General features: G+C 46.9%; 1 protein-coding gene across 1 annotated transcript in view; it reads right to left on the reverse strand.

The window, feature by feature from the left end:
- Positions 1 to 20949, reverse strand: part of CSMD2 (CUB and Sushi multiple domains 2) — a 597382-nt gene that overhangs the window by 128692 nt on the left and 447741 nt on the right. Inside the window, exons 26-27 of the mRNA XM_066375796.1 lie at positions 5617 to 5819; positions 368 to 559 (exon numbers count right to left, since the gene is read on the reverse strand). Of these exons, the coding sequence (XP_066231893.1) occupies positions 368 to 559; positions 5617 to 5819 (395 nt within the window). The remainder of the gene's footprint in view (positions 1 to 367; positions 560 to 5616; positions 5820 to 20949) is intronic.

Raw genomic sequence — 20949 nt, forward strand, 5'->3', positions numbered from 1 at the left:
ATGGGAAGGTCATTGTGGAACCTGCTGACCCTGCTTCCCAATGTGATCCATTGTCCCCTTCTAACCTATACGTCCTGGGCCAGGAGAAAAGGAACAGATATTCCTGGCATAGAAACCATTTTGGAGAGGGAAGAATCTGTAGTGTGTAGAATGTGACTGTGTGCACGTGTGTGTGTGTGTGCGTGTGCACGTGTGGGTGTGTACACATATGCGTGCAAAGCAAACTTTGGGATTCCTGCAACGTTTAGCTGTCGAGTCTCCTGGCCAGACTCAAGGTGCAACTGCCACCTGTGTGCCAAAGGCGGGGGTCTGGGGCACCCGAGTGCCGGGAGCAGAGGGCAGGGCTCACGCGGCAGCAGCTCGGTACCGATGCACGTGGGCGGGCTGGGCTGCCAGAAGAATCTGTTCTCGATCTTCACACAGCTGATCTCTGCGCTCCCCTGCAGCGCATAGCCAGGATCACACTGGAACACCGTGGAGTCACCCGCTTCCCAGCTGTCACCACTCCGGCTCCCATTCTGCGGGACCCCAGGGTCATTGCAGGACGTGGCTGTGGACACTGGGACGAGAGAGCAGAAGAGAAAGTGGGGTTGCCTAGGTGTCGGCCAGAGCACGGGGCTCCGAGCACATCCCCCTGACTGACACCAGCACGTCCACCAGCTGTGCCGCCGCTGTGATCTCTGTCAGCTCCCAACAGCGTCATTACTGTCGCTCCCTCCACCACACCTTTGACCGCCAACCACTCTCCCAGCTTCTTCACCATCACCGTCATCCGGTTGTGAGAAACTGAGTTAAGAGAGATCGTATTGCTATGATGGTAGAACTGAGTTCAGTCTGATTTAATGCTTTGAGACTGTTACATAGATGAGCTTTGCAATTTTGTCTAATGTAGGTAACACGATCAGTATAAGGGAGTGATAAGGTCATTAAGTATAAACTCCAACTCCAATCAGAAGGGGTTGCAAAGATAGTTTGGGGGTCGGCTGCCTGAGCACGGAGCAATGGCTGTGAACTTGCATGGAAATTTCCTCAGCCGGGTGAAAGCCGCAATCTCTCTTGCAGGGTGAACAGCCAAGACTCATCAGACTGGAAGCAAAGAAAAATCTGATGTTTGTAACAAAGTCGAGTTCAAAACAAATATGAGTAACTGAGATGCCTTAAAAATTCAAAAACAAAAATCAGGAATTTGGGAGCTGTGTGTTGTCTAATACCGAAGCTAATGTAACACAAAGCAGATGCTGTAAAAGTGAACACCAAATGAATGACAGGAGGGAGGAACAAATGAATAAATGAATGAGTGAATGAAGTGTGAGAAAATGCAGCAAAGGGAAGGGTGTACAAAGTCTGGAGAAAGGGTGCTGAGGCAACAGCCCCAGCTGCCCCCACAGTTCCCACTCAGGTCATCGTTCACAGGCCGGTCGGCAGGCCCCGGGGGCACGAGGTCCTGGAGGCCACAGGATCAATACTGTCCATTTGCTGGCAGGGTCAGTGCTTTCTTTAAAGTTTTGGGAAAAATAACTTTTACACTAAAACAAGTGAACTTATTAGAGAGTAGAATGTAAAATTCTTATTAGTTCCTAAGCAAGAACAGGAAGCCTCAGAGATTTTATGCTTCTTACAGCCTCTAGGCCTTCTGAAAATAGGCACGTACTCTCTCCTGCTGTTAGGAAGAGTTCAGTGGGAAAGGCCAAGAACTACCAGCCGAGGGCAACGGAACACACTCAGATCGCCAATTATAAGACCTAGAATTTGGTGGAGGCATCTGGAGTTATAGTATCTAATACGTTATACCCAAGAACACTTAAGACAGATGCAACAAACTAGGCCCACGGCCAGATCTGGCTCTCTGCCTGTTCTTGTACATGAAGTTTTATTGGAAGACGGGCTCGCTCATTTATTTACATGTCGTCTTTGGCTGCCTCTGTGCTATAATGGCAGAGCTGTTGTTACATCCTATGGCCCACAGAGCCTGAAATATTTGCCATCTCGTTTTTTACAGAAAAAATTCACTGACTATTGGTGTATGATACCCTATCTTAAGCCCTCCTCTTTTTAGATCACATTTTAAAACCCGTCCTTTGCTTTTATCCAGTTTTGATTATTAACACCACTGATGATCTGCTATCACTGTGCTCCAACTATCATTGTAAAACTGTCTTCCAACACAGCAGGCTCAGTCTGCTCCCTAACCTCCCCCAGGGCCTTTGCACCGGCTGGTCCTTCTGCCTGGAATGATCTTGTCATAAATCTTCTTCTGCGAGTTCCATCTTGTCATTCAGTTTTAAGCTCCAATGTCACCTTTTCACACAGGCCTCTCTGATCACCTTCTTCTGGGCTTGTCCTCTAATCCCCTTCCATCAATTTTATCCCATTATCCCGTTTTGCTCTCGCCATAGCACAATCTGTGATCATCTCGCTAATTTATCTGTCTGCCTCTTTCTTGTGTATCACTTGTACATCTCTACGGGAACAGAGACCGTGGCTGTTTTGCCTCTGACTGGATCCCCAGGGCCTAGAACAGTACCCAGCACACAGTATGCTCAGGAAAAACAGACTTAGCTTTCATCTCTAGCTGTCTGGAGCACTGTGCACATGTAAATGATTCCTCGGGGAAAAAAAAAATAGCTCACTGTTCTGACCACACTCAGAAAGATTATTTATATGGGAGGCCACAGAGTGCAATGATTAAAAGCCTGGATTTGGGAATCAGACACAGGGGTATTGATCTAGGCTAGATGACCTTGCATGAGAAACGTCTCTGGGCCTCAGAGCCCGCCATCTGCAACACGGATTAACAAGGGTGCCCAGGCCTCACAGGCTCTGCGAACATTATGAGAGGGACCGTAGCAGAGAGCTCTGCGCGGTGCCTGCTCAATTGATGGCACTGATACTGCTCCCCTCTCCCTCCGTGCTCACCCGCCTCCATTTTTGTTCTCACTTTCTCTCTTTAATGCTCCTGAGTTTGAGCTGCTGGCACAGCCCCCAGGGAGAGACTGGATCCACGTGGTACGGACAGGATGTTAGATGTTACACAGTCATGTTTACTTAATAAAGCCAAGCCGGCACTAATCGTCCCTGGCATTTCTGTAAATCCCCTGTCAAACACACTATAAAGTTAACACGGGTGAGCCGTTCCCTCTTCCCTAGAGTAGTCCTGGTATTTGCTAGCCAATGACAGCAACAGGGAAGGTGACCTTTCCTGAACCTCGGTTACACCCCGAACACCAGGCCAGGTTGTCACGGTCTTCCTGGTGTCCGGGCTAGGTAGCTTTGCCCACACTCCACTCTCTGCGGACCTAAGTGATGACCAGGGTGGCTTGCCCAACCAAATAGACCCTTGTGTGTAAGGAAACCATCCCTTTATTTGTTCCTGTCTTCATGTAGCACCTGTTAAGTGAGCAGTGAGCGGGCGCCTGCTGCATGCATTCCCCGTGGGGGAGTCCGATTGGCACGATGTGGCCCCTGGCCTCGAAGAGCTCGCCCTGCGATGGCAAGTAGGTGGCCAGCTCCAGCGCAAAGCCACTGTGTCTACAGCAATTCATTCTGAATGGGGAGAGCAGGCAGACGTGGCGTCTAAGGTGAACCCTGAAGGAGGGCTAGTATTTCTATGAGAGGGGCGATGCCGCAGAAGGCAGCCAAAGCTGCTGGGGAAAGGCACGCTGGTGAGAGGTGTCCAGGACTCTGCCCACATGGTGATGCTGAGGACACAGTGGAGGTCAGATGATACAGACCCATGGGGAAATTTGTCAGTACAATTATGATTAAAAAAAAAAAAGCCATACTCATTGGCTTGGGCAGAGTCAGAAAAAAAAATACAATGTCTCGTTTAATTATTCATAATACTCCTTTTCCCAGAGAGCGCACTGAGCCAGCCGTCTTCGGAGCATTCTACCCTCTTCACTGCTGGGAGATCCTTCTATTGCTTATTCCAGAAATTTCCAAAGTTTGTTTCACGAAATGCTAGTCAGTCACTGGACATGGCTTAGGAAAAAGTCATCCATGGCCAAACATGTTTGGGGATTGTGACCTACTAGCACCTTCTGAATTTACGTTCATTAGCAGACCAAAAGTTCTGAGAGATCCCAAATTACAGATAACCTCCTTAGGTCTGCCTCAACCTAAGTAGCTTTCCAACATCACTGTATCGTGCAAACTTCTTTTCCTGGCAGTTAATAGCCCTTGGAACTCCAGGGAACAGATATTGGGAAATGCTTATCTAACTGATTCTCTTGTTGTCCCATGCTGGGACCCTAATCTTAGACAAGTTCAGTGTTACTCAGCGGTCCCCAGGAACTCTCTCCATGGGTGAAGGGTGCCATGATTTCAAGGAAGAGGCCTCCCAGTGAACCCTGCAAGGAGCTATTCCTCACCAGGCTGGAAGCCGGCATTAGTGCTAAGTGGGTAAATTAATGAGTACAAAGGAACTTGATGCTAGAGACTCATCTGCCCCCCACACTGCTAAATGCTCATCTCAATGGAGACAGTGGGTCATAACAGAGCCAGAAGTAGGGTTTGTAACCCCATTATAGCCCCACTGGTGCCAAAGATATCCCCAACTCCCCCTAGCTGATACACCAACCAGGTGAGAGTGTGGAGGCAAAGCCACGGCACGGGTGCCACAGTCTTGCTCGAGTATCACCATGGAAACCCCCGTCACATAGACAGACAGTGGAGTAAGGAGACGGTAATGAAGACAGCTGCTGTATAATACACGTGAGCACGAACCGAGGCAGAGTCACTTGTGAAGGGAGATGAGTGATGGGAGAGGCACTTCAGAGGAGACGAGATGATGCATCACAGGGAAAGGCAGGACCAGCCACATAAATTATCTAATATCGGGGCTTGGTGTTTGCGCGTTGCCCATTTTTGGTCGCTCTTTGTCATGCTCCTCCATAACTGGCTACAGCAGTACATAATTCATTGAATTTAGATTACTCGCATTTGGCTTCCAGACCTTTACTAAACTGAGGACCGGGACGTGTGCCACGTTGGATCATCTCTTCCGTAACCACTCCCCAAATCACCGTCCACGGGACCTCCCTGCACTCTCCACGCTCCCGTGCTCCAGCCACAGCGGACGTGCCTCCTCCTCTGAGCCCTTTATCCTGCTTCTGCGCTTGTCCATGCTCTCTTTCCACCCAGGAGGCCTTTTCTCTCTTTTTCACCTAATGAGGGTCCACAAATGTTCCGAAGTACAAATCAGAGGCAAGACCCACTGCATGTCGTTGTTGACCACTCCGAGCTTGAACACTCTCTTATCTCCTGTGGCTGCTACTCACCTTTCGGTCTGAGCTCGGGCATGAACTTTCCTGGAACACCTTCCTGGATTCCCCAAAGTTAGCATCACAGTTTCTATTTCTCCTCCAAATACTTAATCAATTTGTATGTAAGTGTCTATTAACCTGCCTGGCCCCCCTTCTCCCCACACCGAGTAAGCGCAGCGTGGATATCTGAACAGGCGCGAACCTGGTACCAGGCACAGGTCAGATGCTCCCTAAATGTCTTTACAGGTGCGGAGCCAGGGAGGCAAGGAGGGGCCCGTGGGAGGAGGAGGGGCAGCTGATGTCCGCGCAGCAGGACAGATGGAGAGGGGGCTGGTGGACGGGAAGCACAGACCTGAGAACTGGATGGCAAAGCCCTGCTTGCTGGTGAAGAAGTCGGTGCTGAACTGCAGAACGACCGAGTTGAAGGTGCTGTGCAGGTCCTTGGGCAGGGCCGGGCCGCTGAGCTCCTTCAGCAGAACCCCGCTCTCCACCGGCCCGTCCCAGATGCGCAGCACGTCGTGGACCTCCTCCGTGTCGAACACCAGGAAGTGGAGCCTGCACGGGGAGAAGAGGGGGCAGTCAGAGGGGGCTCCGCCGCTTCCGCCCTCCCGGGGGCTGCTGCTTGGGGAAGGTCAGGAACCCGAGCAAGACTCGCGAGAAGGAGGAGTGGGCAGTGTCTGCCACTCCTCCTTCCTGTCCGCTCGCCCCTCCCATTGGAGTCACTGGCAATGGGGACAAGGGCGAGGGGTGCAGGGTTTCTGCATCTTGTCTGTGATTGTGAGCTTCACGTTGCCATCGTCAAACCCCACCTGTCTCCTTGGTTCTACACAACAGCTCCCAGCTCCCACTCCGCCGTCCATACACGTATCATTCTAGATTGTGAGGGGGCTGCTGGGAAGGGAAAGTCTGGGTTGGAGAGGATATAAGTAAAAAAAACAAATAAATCAAAATGCCAGCAAGTTACTTTGTGGACACGGACAATCTGATCGTGAAGTTTAAATGGAGAAGCAAAGGACCTGGAACTACTTCAACACAATATTGAAGAAGAAAAAAGCCTGGGGACTGGCACTACCTGATGTGAAGACTTGCTATAAAGCTGCGGTCATCGAGGCAGCATGGAATTGGTGAAATAACAGACAAACAGATTATTGAAACAGAACAGAGAGCACGGAAATAGACACATATGAAGAGTCAACTGCTCTTTGACAAGGGAGCAAAGGCAACACGATGGAGCAAAGAGAGTTTCTCTAACATACGGTGCTGGAACAACTGGACACCCACGTGCGAAAAAAATGAATCTAGACATAGACCTTGCACCTCTCACAAAATTTAACTAAAATGGATCACAGACCTAAATGTAAACATAACACTGAAACTCCCAGAAGATAACAGAAGGGAAAACTCTGATGCCCTCGGCTATGCTGTGACTTTTTAGATATACGAGCTACGAGAAAACAACTGATAAGCTGGAAGCCATTAAAATTAAATATTTCTGCTCTGCAGAAGACAACGTCAAGGGACTGAGGAGACAAGCCACAGACTGGGAGAAAGTATCTGCAAAGGACACACCTGAAAAAGGACTGTTATAAAAAATATACAAAGATCTCTTAAAACTCAATGATAAGAAAACAACTCAATTAAAAAAAAACGGAGGTTAAAAGCCTTACCAGACACATCTCCAAAGGAGATACATAAACAGCAACTAAGCATATAAAAAGATGCTCCAGGCCCTGGCCGGTTGGCTCAGCGGTAGAGCGTCGGCCTGGCGTGCGGGGGACCCGGGTTCGATTCCCGGCCAGGGCACATAGGAGAGGCACCCATTTGCTTCTCCATCCCCCCTTCTTCCTCTCTGTCTCTCTCTTCCCCTCCCGCAGCCAAGGCTCCATTGGAGCAGGGATGGCCCGGGTGCTGGGGATGGCTCCTTGGCCTCTGCCCCAGGCACTAGAGTGGCTCTGGTCGTGGCAGAGCGACGCTCCGGAGGGGCAGGGCATTGCCCTCTGGTGGGCAGAGCATCGCCCCTGGTGAGCGTTCCGGGTGGATCCCGGTCGGGTGCATGCGGGAGTCTGTCTGACTGTCTCTCCCCGTTTCCAGCTTCAGAAAAATACAAAAAAAAAAAAAAAAAAAAAAAGATGCTCCACATCATGTGTCATCAGGGAAATGCAAATTAAAACAGCAGCAAGACACCGCTATACAGCAATTAGCACCGCCCAAATCTGAAACATGGACATCAGATGCTGACGATGTGAAACAACAGGGACGCTCGCTCATTACTGGTGGGAATGCTAAATGGTACAGCCCCTTTGGAAGACAGAGCTAACCATACTCTTAACGTACAACTCAGTAATGATACTCCTTGGCATTATGGAAATGAACGAAAAACTATGTCCACACAAAAACCTGCACTTGGATATTTAGAATGTTTCATTCATAAATGCCAAAACTTGGAAGCAACCATGATGTACTGTAGTAAGTGAATGAATGAATGAACAAACTGTGGTACACCCCCCAAATGGAATATTATTCAGCACTAAAAAGAAATGAACTTTCTGCGGGCTCACCTCCTTGAGCCCAAAGGTCACTGGCTTGAAGCCCAAGGTCATTGGCTTGAGCAAGAGGTCACTTGTTCTGCTGGAGCCCCCTGGTCAAGGTACATATGAGAAAGCAATCAATGAACAACTAAGGTGCTGCAACAAAGAATTGATGCTTCTTATCTCTCTCCTTTCCTGCCTGTCTGTTCCTATCTGCCCCTCTCTCTGTCTCTGTCACACACAAAAAAAAAAGGAAAGAAAAAAAAAGAAATGAGCTTTCAAGCCACGAAAAGATATGGAGGAAACTTAAATGCATATTGCCAAGTGAAAGAAGGGATTCTGAACAGGCTCCATACTGCATGACTCTGACTATATGACATTCTATAAAAGGCAAATCTATGGAGACAGTAATAAGATCAGTGGCTGCCAGGGACTGGGTGGATGGGAGGGAGGAACAGGTGGAGCATGAAGAATTTTAGGGAGGTGGAAATACTGTTATGATACTAGAGTGGTGAATACATTATTACACATTTGTCCAAATCTACAAAATGCACAACATCTAGACTGAACCCTAATGTAAACTGTGGACTTTGGGCGATAATGATGCGTCACTGTAGAATCACCAGCTGTAATAAATGTCCCACTCTGATGGGGGATGTCGAGAACGGGGGAGGTTGCACATGTGTGAGGGCAGTGGGTTTCTGGGAAATGTGGTGGGGGCAAGGGTGAGCCTACACCTTGGTTTCCCCAGAGCAGAACTGGGGATATTAGCTACACACCTGCTTGCCTCAGCTAATCCCTGACAGCCTGAGGAGGTGGGCAGGGCTCTCCCTGTGCAGGGTTCCTGCTGGCCACAGAGCTCAGTAGGAATCCAAAAATTCCAGAACAAAACGCCAAAGCTGCCTTGGTTATGAGCCTGTGTGTGACTCTCTTTCTCTTCTAATCAATTTATATTTTAGAATAACTTTAGATTGACATAAAAGTTGCAGAGATAACCCAGAGATCGCCTACAGACCCCTCCCCTGTTCTTCCACTGTTAACATCTTACATTTACCCAGTACATTTGTCATAACTAAGAAACCAACCTTGGTGCACGCCTGTGAACTCAACTCCAGACTTTATTTGGATATCTCCAGTTTTCCCACTGATATCCTTTTAGTAGTCCAATTTATTCATCACTATCTCCTTTTAAAAATATCTTTTTAAGTTATAAAAGTAAGACATGCTCAAGGCAGAAAAAGGCAAGCAATATACAGATATTCTGAATTTTTAAAGTCTCTCTCACACAAACCAATCTCTTTCCTAGAGCCTTTCACTTAGTATTAGTTTTGTTGCATATCCTTGTAGATTGTTTCTCAATGTGCACAAACACGTTTTTCCCCCAAAATGGAACCATATTTTACAGTTTTTTTTATAACTTTCTTTTTTCACTGAATACTATATTATGGACATATACATTTATTTTGTTCTATAGAAAAGAACATTGTTATATTTCACTATTGTTTTAGCATTATATTTTATGTAAGTCTGCAAGGAATACTACTATCTTTATGTAGTTTTGCATTATTTCTGTTAATATTTCAGTTGACTTGTAGAAATACTGTTTTTGGGGGCAGTGGAATGGGTATATATGGTTTAAATGTTGATAAATACAGTTAAATTATTCTCTAAAGTGATTGTATCAACTTACAGTCCCACTGAACAGTATATTTGTTATTGATATATTTTCTCCTAGAGCCTGGTATATTTTCCTTTTAAATTTTGTTAATTTTGTCTATTTTGGCATAGAAGTTATTCACTTTACGTAATCCGCCCTATGAATCTTTTTCTTTAAGGATACTAGGTGATATATTATTCTTGGGGAAACCCTCTTCTCCCCCAAATGATCGAAAAGCAAAATTTTAATGTTTCCCAGAACTTGTACAGTTCCTTATTGTTAAAGGTTTATAGGTTCAATATTTTTCCAAATGAACATTCAGTTGTTCCAACACCTGTGTAAGGTTACCTCTTCCATATTTTGACTGTAAAATGTGGTTGCCTGTCTCTGAGCATTTGTTCCAGCTTATACTTCATTTAGCTATTTGTTTGCTACTCGTCTCCCCAACAAGGAGATGATGTTCATGAGTTCCAGACCAGGTCTTGTTCACTACTGTAGCCCCAGTGCCTAGCTGTACCCAATGCTTGGGACATGCACGGGAATGCCTGGGGAATGACGATCCTCAAGACTGAATGGTCCAGCCTGACCTGTGGTGGTGCAGTGGATAAAGCGTGGACCCGGAAATGCTGAGGTCGCCGGTTCAAAACCCTGGGCTTGCCTGGTCAAGGCACATATGGGAGTTGATGCTTCCAGCTCCTCCCCCCTTCTCTCTCTCTGTCTCTCTCTCTCCTCTCTGTCTCTCTCTCCCCCTCTCTCTCTCCTCTCTAAAAAAAATGAATAAAAAATAAAATAAAATAATATTTAAAAAAAGCCTTACATCTTTCCAGACTAATGTCCAACCCTATCTCCTGAAAAATATGTTCCAATTTAGTGATCTAATTAGTCATTTCTATTTTTGAAAAAAAAATTATAAGACTGAATGGTCCAGGTCCCCCCCCCCCCCCCCCCCCCCCCCGTTTGCAATGTCGCCTCAGCTGTGGGTCCGGTTTTAGACCCTCTCCACAGCTCCAGGGCGCCCTCCATTGCCTGTATTGGGTTATTGCCATGGTCGCACGAACACAGCTATTCAGCTTCCTTGGTTTTCTTTCTTTTCTTTAGAAGATTTTATTTATTGATTTTAGAGAAGGGAGAGAGAGAAAGAAAGAAGGGGGGGGGGCAGGAGGAATGGGAAGCATCAACTCATAGTAGTTGCTTCTCATATGTGCCTTGACCAGGCAAGCCCGGGGTTTCGAACAGGCAACCTCAGCATTCCAGGTCGACACTTCATCCACTGTGTCACCGCAGGTCAGGCAACATTTGGTTTTCATAGTCTCATAATTGGTTATTGTTACAGGGAAAGTTCTCTTTCCTATTTTCTCCCCTAAATTTCTTAGCTAATTTCCCAAATTTATCCTTTCAGAGTAACTTCGCAGTTACCAAGTTCCAAGATACCCCACTGATATTTTAATTGGAATTCAACACATTTATTGATTAATTGGGACAAATGGATATCTTTGCGTTACTTATTTTCCCCAGCCAGGAACACTGTAGATATTCTCACTTACTTTTAGGGCTTAGTTTTTACTTTGGTGGTTTTTATGGTTTTCTTCTTTGTTACATTTCTTATTACATTCACTTCACTTCGTTGTGAATGGGATTTGATTTTTTCGTTACACATTTATTGTTGAGGATATATGTTCGTGTGTTTCTTATTTTCAAGCCGCCAGTCGGTTCCAATAGGGAATCAAGCGGATCCCCAGTGTTTCCTAGACAGACCGCTATCGATCGAGATGGAGATTGCTCAGTACCAGGAGCTGTGTGGGCTGTCGCAGTGCTTGTGTCCTAGCACCCTTGGCGGGCCTCCCCTCTGCGGGCTTCCAGCAGAGTGAAGACAGATGGGCTTTTTTTCTTCAAAACACTGACAGGGAGCAGACTGGCAGATGAGGCCCCGTGGGGGTGGAGAAGTTCCCCAGGAAGCAGAGCGAAGGAGCCCTCACTGCTGTCCCTGTCCCGAGACTCCTCCCTTCCTCCTCTGCTCCCTCATTGTTCTCAGATGCGTGGAGGCTGGCAGCCAGCCGGAGGAGCAGACCAGGTGGTAAGCTAGTGCTGCTAGTTGTCCTCGTGCTCCGAAAAGAGGTTTGTGGGGGCCGGACTAGTCAGGGAAGGAAGCAGGATACAAGAATTGAAGTTCGGGTGGCTTGAAAGGGAGTGTGTTTTCTTTGGATTAAATAACGTGAGACAAGACCTGAGGGCAGAGGGGAAGTTAAGGTGCCCGGGAGTTAAAGGGGGCCCACACACAGGAATTCAGGTGTGGCTAGGACGTCACAGGGAACAGAGCTGGACCAAGAGAGGGAAGATAACGAGGGCCTCAGAATCACCTACCGGAGTTGGGGTTTTCTCTTCTTCCAGGTAGAGATGGACTGAAGTCCCTAGGGGTGAGTGATTGAATGAATGAATGAGTGCATCCAATGAATGAAAACCCAGGAGGACCAGCCTGATAGGAAGTTGTGAGAAGAAAGAACAGGAAGACTAAGTGGGAATGAAAGCAAACATGTTACAAAACACGCACTGTGTCCAAGGCACTTACACATCATTCCGCTTAATCCTCACAACATTGTTATTTTGTAGGTAGCACCGTTCCCATCTTTCAAAATGAGAATACTGAGGTTCAGAGAGGTTGAATAACTTGCCCGAGGTCAGGGCTGGTTAGAAAGCAAGTCAGAATTACATGATAAAATTAGAGTCCGGGTCAGACTTTAGTGCTTTCCCTCTTTTCCCTGAAAATGCCACTCACACATCCAGAAGGAAGAGGCTGTGGCCGTGAGCCAGGCACGCACCGGAGAGGCCCCAGCAGTAATCACTAGTTTACATGTGACTCATACACCAGGGCAAAGGGCTGACGTTCAAGGCCATGAATTAAAAATGCCAGTCCATTGCATGCAGCTTAGCTGATCTGATAATCAGACAAAGTCAAAGGCTTGGCATTGATGAGGTCGAGGGAAGTGGCGGGAGGAGGCCGGAGGAGGCCAGAGGAGAGGGCCCAAGGCCCTCTGTGCGCAGAGACAATGCGACGTGGCAGTGGAGAGGACAGGGGCCGCCGTTCCAGACTTCTCACTGCCTTCATGTATTTACACACCTCGTCTGTGCCGGGTGCGGGGGAGATAGTGGTGAGGATGACAGACGGTGTCATTTTCCAGTTGTGTCTGGAGGTGGGTGACACTCCCGCGCACACAAACCCATTAAGAGGCTATCAGCGGCGGCAAACGCCGTGAAGAGACGGGCGGTGCTGAGAGGGAGTCACTGCTTTACACAGAGTGCCCGGGTTAGAACCTCTCTGAGAAGGTGACATTCAGGCAAGAAGAGAGGCTCAAAGGTAGCCAGCCGAGGGGTAAGAGGCAGGAGGAAGGGTTCTGTGTATGAAGGGCAGCATGTGCAAAGGCCCCACAGGGAACGAGCCCGGAGCTCGGAAAGGCCACTGAGGCTGTTGCTGGGCTGAGAGAGGCAGGAGGAAGGGTTCTGTGTATGAAGGGCAGCATGTGCAAAGGCCCCAGAGGGAACGAGCCTGGAGCTCGGAAAGGCCACTGAGGCTGTTGCTGGGCTGAGAGAGGCAGGCCGAGGCCAGGCCAGGAGGGGGGCCCTGTGAGTCAGGGAGAAGTTTAGACTTCATCTACACGCTAAGAGAAGTTAAGTAATTAAAGACTTTTAAGTGGGGGCCTGGCAGGAGCTGGTTTACATTTCAAGATCTCTCTAGCCACCCAGACGAGAAGGGACTGGCTAGGACTAAAAGGGATTGCAGGGAAGTTAGCTAGGGGGGCTGTGGCAGCGGTCCAGCGCCCCCTCTTACTGTAAACCCTTGATGGTGGCCCATGAAGACACTTTGTCAAACCAACCACATTGATGAGGACTCTTATTATCTGAGAGAAATCAGAGTGTACAAAATGCTAATTAGAGATTCTGATCGATAGGGATCATTCTGGACCCAAACAGACATCTGGGTTTGCCTGAGCCTTGGCCCCCATAGGCGAACATCTGGTCTTCTTTCTGGCTTTTGAAACACTGAACACAGTTTGAGGAAGGACCCTGTCCCCACCATCCCTGACAAGGTGTTTCTTCATGTTGCTGCTTTGCTTGCAGGTGTGTTAGTTTCCCGTTTATCTGAACCGCAGGCCCAGCGCGGGCCGGGGACGAGGGCTGACATGTGCTGCGTGTCAGGCTCCGTGTTGAGGGCTCTGGGAGTGTGCAAGGCTCTGTCTTTGCCCTGGAGGCGGCTGCTGCATGTGAGACTAGCACAACATAACAATAGGTGCAGTGGGTGCTGACAGGGTGGGATCGATAAAGCGCTCCCCAAACCCCCGGGGGAGGAAGGGAACGCAGCCTCTGTAGGCAGGTCCTTGTGCCAAGCACTTCATGTATATTGTCCAAGAGCCTTATAAAAGCCCCAGAATTTAGAGTCTATTTTCTCCATCTTGCTGATGGGGACCTGACATCCCCAGGTGTTAACACCAGTGACTGGCAGGGAGTGGGTTGGGGAGTGGTCAATAGCTCGTTGGCAGAGGCAGTATTCAAACCACGTTGGTCTGGTACCAGAGGCCTTTCCTTTGTCACACCTTCTTCTAATTGAGAGAGGAAAGGAGCACTTCATGGAGGAGGGGCCTGAAGCAGCGGTAAAGAAAGAAAAGCACAAGGAAACTGAGAGGGGAACAAGAGAGCGGAGTGTGCAGAGCGTAGGAAGTGGAACTGGCCTCCCTGGAGGCAGACCCCCACCCCACCCTGTCAATCCACCCTTCCACCAGGGCCGGGTGATCTTTCTGAACCACGCATTCCACCCCGGTCACGGCTCTTCTTTCCCAACAGATTCAAGTCAAGACTTTCTAGAGGACACACCCAGTTCTGCATGAGCAGCCCCACCTGCCTTCTTCCACTCCTCTGACCCTTCACCCAGTTCCTTTTCATCCCCTGGCTTTGGGGACGCCCCTCTGCCTGGATGTTCCCTACTCTGCACGCGCCCCGGTACCACCTGCAGTGGGTTGAATCATCTCCCTTCTGCCAAAAGATAAGTGCAAGTCCTAACCCTGTGTACTGGTAAATGTGCAGATAAAACTGTGTTAAGATGAGGTCATACTGAATGAGGGCGGGCCCCAAATCCAAGGACTGATGTCCCTGTTAAAGGAGAGGGAGATTTAGATACAGAGATGCTGAGGAGACATAGGGAAGCAGACCATGTGAAGGTGGAGGCAGAGATTGCAGCCCTGTGTCTACAAGCCAAAGAACGCCAGCAAGCCCCAGAAGCCAGGCGAGAGACGTGAAGCAGATTCTTCCCCAGAGTCCTCTGAGGGAGCGTGTCCCCGCCGACACCTCGATTTTGGACTTCCAGGCTCTAGAGCCGTGAGAAAATGAATCTGCTGTTTTAAGCCATTCAGTTTGTTCCAGTGGCCCCAGTCAACAATTACACCACCTGGCTCGAGCTTAAAAGCTAGGAGACCACCTCTCATTGTAGGAGCTGACCCCTCTCTAGGGCTGTCCACAGGCAGAGCTTGCTTCTCGGGTTCTGGCCCTCAGTTCCCACAGTCTGGAGGAGTCGAACCCATTGGGCATCTTTTGGAGACAGCTCACTTCATGGATTCCACGTGGTTCATCTGTGTCCATTGCCAGGATGCAAGGACAAGAAGAGCAAGAGAAATCCACGCCATCTTGCCACGTTGATTTCCCTTGCCTTCTGACTGCACCCCAGAATATAAAAGGGCTTGGCTGGCTCCCAAGGAACCGTCACCACGGCATGAACACAAGGGACACTGCCACATTGATATGAGTCATCACGGCGAGTCTTTACATCAGGGGAAAATGGCATGTCAACAAACAACTGCTGTCGGGGGCAGAGGGTCAGCAGTCACTCCCGTCCCCAAACGAGAATGCAGCTTCAATCATCCTTCGTGACGCCGGAAAATGACAATAAGAAAATGTGCGTGTTTTATAAAATGCTCCCTTCTGAACGATGGAGCTGCAAATCAACAATTAAACCATGATCCTAATAGCAGACAATAATAAAGCATCGTGCTATCCAAAGAACAAAAACGGAGAAGACAACCCAAAAGCCCAAAGCAAGCATTGGTGTCTAAAGCAAAATCAGAGGCTCTCCTTTCCTGGGGCCAGCTGAAACTCAATAGAAAAAAGAAATTCTATTGTTATTTTCTTAAGAGAAAGAATGAACCTGGGCGTCGGGTCACCGAAGAAGCAGCGGTGGCTGGCGTTCTGGGACGCAGAGGCTGTGCACAGATGCAAGCCTTAGGCTATTAACAATTTCCAGCTGCTCTTCCATGCAAATGGCCTCTCTTGCTTCATGCTTAGGATGCTCCTAAAAATCTCTCCAACAAGCAGCACCTGGCCTCTGCACAGCCAGTACCTCTTGCTAAGTGGTCCCAGGCTCGATACTAGCGCAGCCAGTCTTGGTTTGCAGCGTGGCGTCTCCTGGGCATCTCCAAGCCCAGCACAAGTAGCAACCATCTGCAGATCACCCTGTCGCTCATGCCATGTGGCCCCAGGTGGGCACAGGTTGATCTTGCACCTCCTGCGAGGCCCCAAAGCCAGTGCACCTGGTGGACAGCTTCAGACAATGCTGGATTACAATCCTACCTCCTCTACAACCAACACACTCCAGGGTTAGACTCGAGGAGCAACAAAGCCCTATGGAAGCAAGTTCTGCTCCGCAGGGTTGACTCCTGCACAGCAGCTCCTCCGCTGTAGTCACAGCTGGTCCTTGAAGCTGATTGGTCTGGAGGTTAATCCCTGCCAGTGACGACACCAACAGCAATCAAGGCTCCACGACCACAGGACAGTGCACACACAGTCCACACAGGGGCGCACCTGGAGTACCCAGCTCAGGTGACTGGGGAGGCTCACCACTGGGCCCTATAGGACACCTACTATTTTAGGGCACTCTACCAAGTCTGGGAGACATAGCGGCTCTACCTGATGCATAGAGACAAACACAGAGAAGCAATCAAAATGTGGAGACAAACAGGTTTCAAATGAATGAACAGGAAAAATCTCCAGAAAACAACTAAATGAAATGGAGGCAAGCAACCTACCAGACACAGAGTTTAAAACAATGGTTATAAACATGCTCAAGAAACTTAGTGAGAACTTCAACAGCATGAAAGAGGACATAGAAAGCATAAAAAAGAACCAGTCAGAAAGAAAAGATATACTGAAATGAAGAATAATTTACGTGGAATCAACAATAGAGTAGATGAAGCCAAGAATCAAATAGGTGATTTGGAATATAAGGAAGGAAAAATAAAAGAAAGAAAGAAAGAAAAAAAGCAACACCCAGTCAGAACAGGAAAAAAAAAAAGAAAAAGAGAGAAAAAAAAAAGAATAAAAATATGAGAACAGTTGTAAGGAGCCTCTGGGATAATTTCAATTGTACCAACATTGGCATCATGGGGGTGCTGGATGGAGAAGAGAGAGACAGTAAGAAATTGAAAACGTATTTGCAAAAATAATGATAGAAAACTTCCCTAACCTGGCAAAGGAAATAGACATACAAGTCCAGGAAGCACAGAGAGTCCCAAACAAGATAAACCCAAAGAGGCCCACACCAAGACACATCATAATTAAAATTCAAAAGATTAAGGACAAGAGAGAATCTTAAAAGCAGCAAGAGAAAAGCAGTTAGTTACCTACAAGGGAGCTCCTATAAGACTGCCAGTTGATTTCTCAACACAAACTTTGCAGGTCAGAAGGAGTGACAAGTAATATTCAAAGTGATGGAAATCAAGGACCTACAACCAAGATTACTCTACCCAGCAAAACTGTCATTTAGAATTGAAGGACATCTAAAGAGCTTCCCTGCCTGACCTGTGGTGGTGCAGTGGATAAAGCGTCGACCTGGAAATGCTGAGGTCGCTGGTTCGAAACCCTGGGCTTGCCTGGTCAAGGCACATATGGGAGTTGATACTTCCAGCTCCTCCCCCCTTCTCTCTTTCTGTCTCTCCTCTCTCTCTCTCTCTCCCTCTACTCTCTAAAATGAATAATAAAATAAAATAAAATAAAATAAAATAAAATAAAGAGCTTCCCAGACAAGAGAAAGCTAAAGGAGTTCATCACCACCAAACCGGTATTACATAAAATGTTAAAGGGTCTTCTTTAAAAAGAAGAAGAAACAAATATATATTAAAAACAGGAACAATAAAATGTCAATAAAGACATATCTATCAACAATTCAATCTAAAAATCAAAATAAAGCAACAGGCAGAACAGAAACGGACTCACAGGTACAGAGAACATTTTGACGGTTGACAGACAGGAGGGCAGCTGGGGATATAGGTGGAAAAGGCGAGGGGATTAAGAAGTACAGCACAGGGAGTACAGTCAATAATATTCTAATCACTATGTAGGGTGTCTGATGAGCGTGAGATGAAGTGGGACATAGTTATGTAATGTCTAATGGATGTACACCTGAAACTAATGTAATAATGTATATCAACTGTAATTGAAAAATTAAAAAATGATTAAAAAAAAGATAAAAAAAAAAAAGGCCATTGCTTTGTGTGGCACTCTAATGTCCTGGGTGACCTCGGGCCAGTTGCCTTCTCTTCCTCATCACCCTGTGAATGAGAACTGCCCATCACGAGCTGCCCTGAAGGTGGCAGGGATTCTGCGAGTCAGCGGTATCTCTTTCCTTCTTGGATTGAATGTTTTCCATAAAATGAAAGGCTCCTGTTCCCTGCAGAGGCTTTATATCAAAGTAGGAAATATAGTGGCTGCGGAGGCAAAGATCTGGGTTCAAGTACTAGTTCTGTGAAGGCTAATGGGGGGACCTTGGAGAGCCCAGTTTACAGCTCTGGAAAATGGAAGTCACATCATCAATTCGGTAACGTTACTAACAGGATTATTGCAAATGAAATCACATGTAAACTGCCTACCGCTGACCCTGATACATAGTATAAAATCAATGAGTGGTGAAACCACCTAAAACAAATTCCATTTTGCTCTATTTATTTATTTTTACTTGACTAAGAGAGATGACTGTCAGTTTCTCCATATACATATTTCCAACAGGTTTTGTTTTATGTTTTCTTGCTAGGTTATTTGGTGCATAAAGATTCATGGCTGCTAGCATTACTATGGACTATGAATTTTATCATGTGAAATTACTCCTTCTGTCCTGTTTAATGTTTTCTTTTTACCTTGAATTTTACCTTTTTTTTTTTAAAAGACAAGCAATATTGTGATACTGCTTCCTTCTTAGCTAGTCTTTTCCTGGACATCTCTGTAGGTTAAAAATGATGTATGTTTTAGTTTGTTTGTTTTTTTTGCAGTGGCTGTAACAAAGTATCCCAAACTTGGTGACTTAAAACGACAGAAATTCATTCTTTCACAGGTCTGGAGGCCAGGTGTCTGAAATCAGGTCACCAGGCTAAAATCAAGCTCTCGGCAGGGCCCGCTCCCTCTGCTGTCAGCCTTTAGGGAGAGAGACTCTGCCATCTGCCTCTTCCAACTCCTTGGCTTGTGGCTGAATCATTCCAATTATTGTGTCTATCTTCACGTCCACTTCTCCCCTGTGTGTATAAAAGCTCCCTGCGCTTCCCTCTTATAAGGACACGTCTGGTTGCATTTAGTACCCACCCAGATGTCAGTTGGCCACACTGGACCAGTATAAAACCCTCCCTTTCAAAAGGTAAGTAAACAAATAAGCAAAACATAAATAAACTCGTGGTGGCCCTTAAAACATTCCATTCACAAAGAAGAAATAGAAACATATTTTCTGAGAAGATGTTACACTTGTAGGAGAAAATATAAACCGGTACGTAGATGATAGTCTCACTTACATATGAGAAACAGGGATGATAAGTAGCAGAAGGTGGGTGATGAAATGGCCGAGGGGAGCTCCTGAGATAGAAATACGGTGTGGAGACAAGTAAATGACACAAAGAAACTAAACACACAAGGACAGTTAAAACCCGCAACAGCAGCATTCGCCTTGCGAATTTAATTTAATCTCACATTGCAATGATCCTTTTTCCAAATAAGGTAACATTTATAGGTTCCAGGCATTAGGACCTGATATCTTCAGGGGCTATCATTCAGCCTACTGCAAGGTCTTTGCAAGTTCTTCAAGGGGCCTGCGTGGCAATTTCCTGTGGCTTTTGTTCATGTCGTATCCTGGCTGAATCAATGATTGTAAAGTCTTCTAACAGCATGGCTTTGGCTTTTGATATCCCAGAGAAGAAATCTTAGGAGGGTTGGCTTATTTGTGCTTCTTGTTTTTCATAAGTGACTGTTTTATTTAATAATGGCTGACTGTGTGCTTACCTGTGTGAGTGCATTTTGCCAAATGCTTTTAAGGATTTTTTTTTTTTTTTATTATCCTTGGAACAGTTTCATTTTCATTAAGTTATATCTAAATCATTTAACCTGGAACGCAGAGAGTCCTTCCAATTCACCATGGAAATCTTAGAACTGGTCACTCCATTGTTCCTCATCGCCCACTTCTCGGGGGGTGTCAGCTGACATTCTGTATTTTATCATACCTTCTGCTCCATTTGCTCATTGTCCCTCTTCATCTACCTGCCTGCATTAGTACTCTGTCCTCCACAGTTGGCAACTTCTCTTTCATTACTTGCATACATTTATAATGTTTTTTCCTGCAGTCTCAGTGACGTTCTCCAGCGGGTTTCTGACTTTGATGTTTGTATTTCTTACAAGGCGAATGCTGCTGTTGCGGGTTTTAACTGTCCTTGTGTGTTTAGTTTCTTTGTGTCATTTACTTGTCTCCACACCGTATTTCTGTCTCAGGAGCTCCCCTTGGCCATTTCATCACCCACCTTCTGCTACTTATTATCCCTGTTTCTCATATGTAAGTGAGACTATCATCTACGTACCAGTTTATATTTTCTCCTACAAGTGTAACATCTTCTCAGAAAATATGTTTCTATTTCTTTTTTGAGAACAGAATGTTTTAAGGGCCACCACGAGTTTATTTATGTTTTGCTTATTTGTTTACTTACCTTTTGAAAGGGAGGGCTTTATTCTGGTCCAGTGTGGCCAACTGACATCCTGCCTGTCTTTGGCTGAACTGTGTCCTCTCTCCCGAGAGCCGTTGGAATTCATTTCTGGGACTGTGAACTAGCAGGCGAGCAGAGGTACGGCCAGTGCGGCTATCCCATGTGGCTTGGGCTCAGCAGGATGTTCTTCTTGGGTAATTTGAAGTAGTTTGTGTTTCTTTTTTCTAGAGGCCATCACAGAAAACGAAATTGCCGGAGAGCACCACTACTCTTAAAGCTACATTTATACCTACCAGGTTATCCACATTTTCTCCTTCAGAAACCCTCTGAGCTCTCTGTGACTCTTCCCCAATTTGTTGAAGCCTGAAATCCGACAAAGGAGTCCCGCACTGTGCACGCGTGCATCTGTTCAGTTCCTTCAGGGGGTCAGCCTTCCAGTGCAAGGACATGGACCTTCTCTGGTTAAGGTTTCACTTATTGTCGCTGCTCAAAAAGAAACCTTCTGGAAGCTGCTA

This window comes from Saccopteryx leptura, chromosome 3 (assembly GCF_036850995.1).
Source record: "Saccopteryx leptura isolate mSacLep1 chromosome 3, mSacLep1_pri_phased_curated, whole genome shotgun sequence".
NCBI classification, from domain to species: Eukaryota; Metazoa; Chordata; class Mammalia; order Chiroptera; family Emballonuridae; genus Saccopteryx; species Saccopteryx leptura.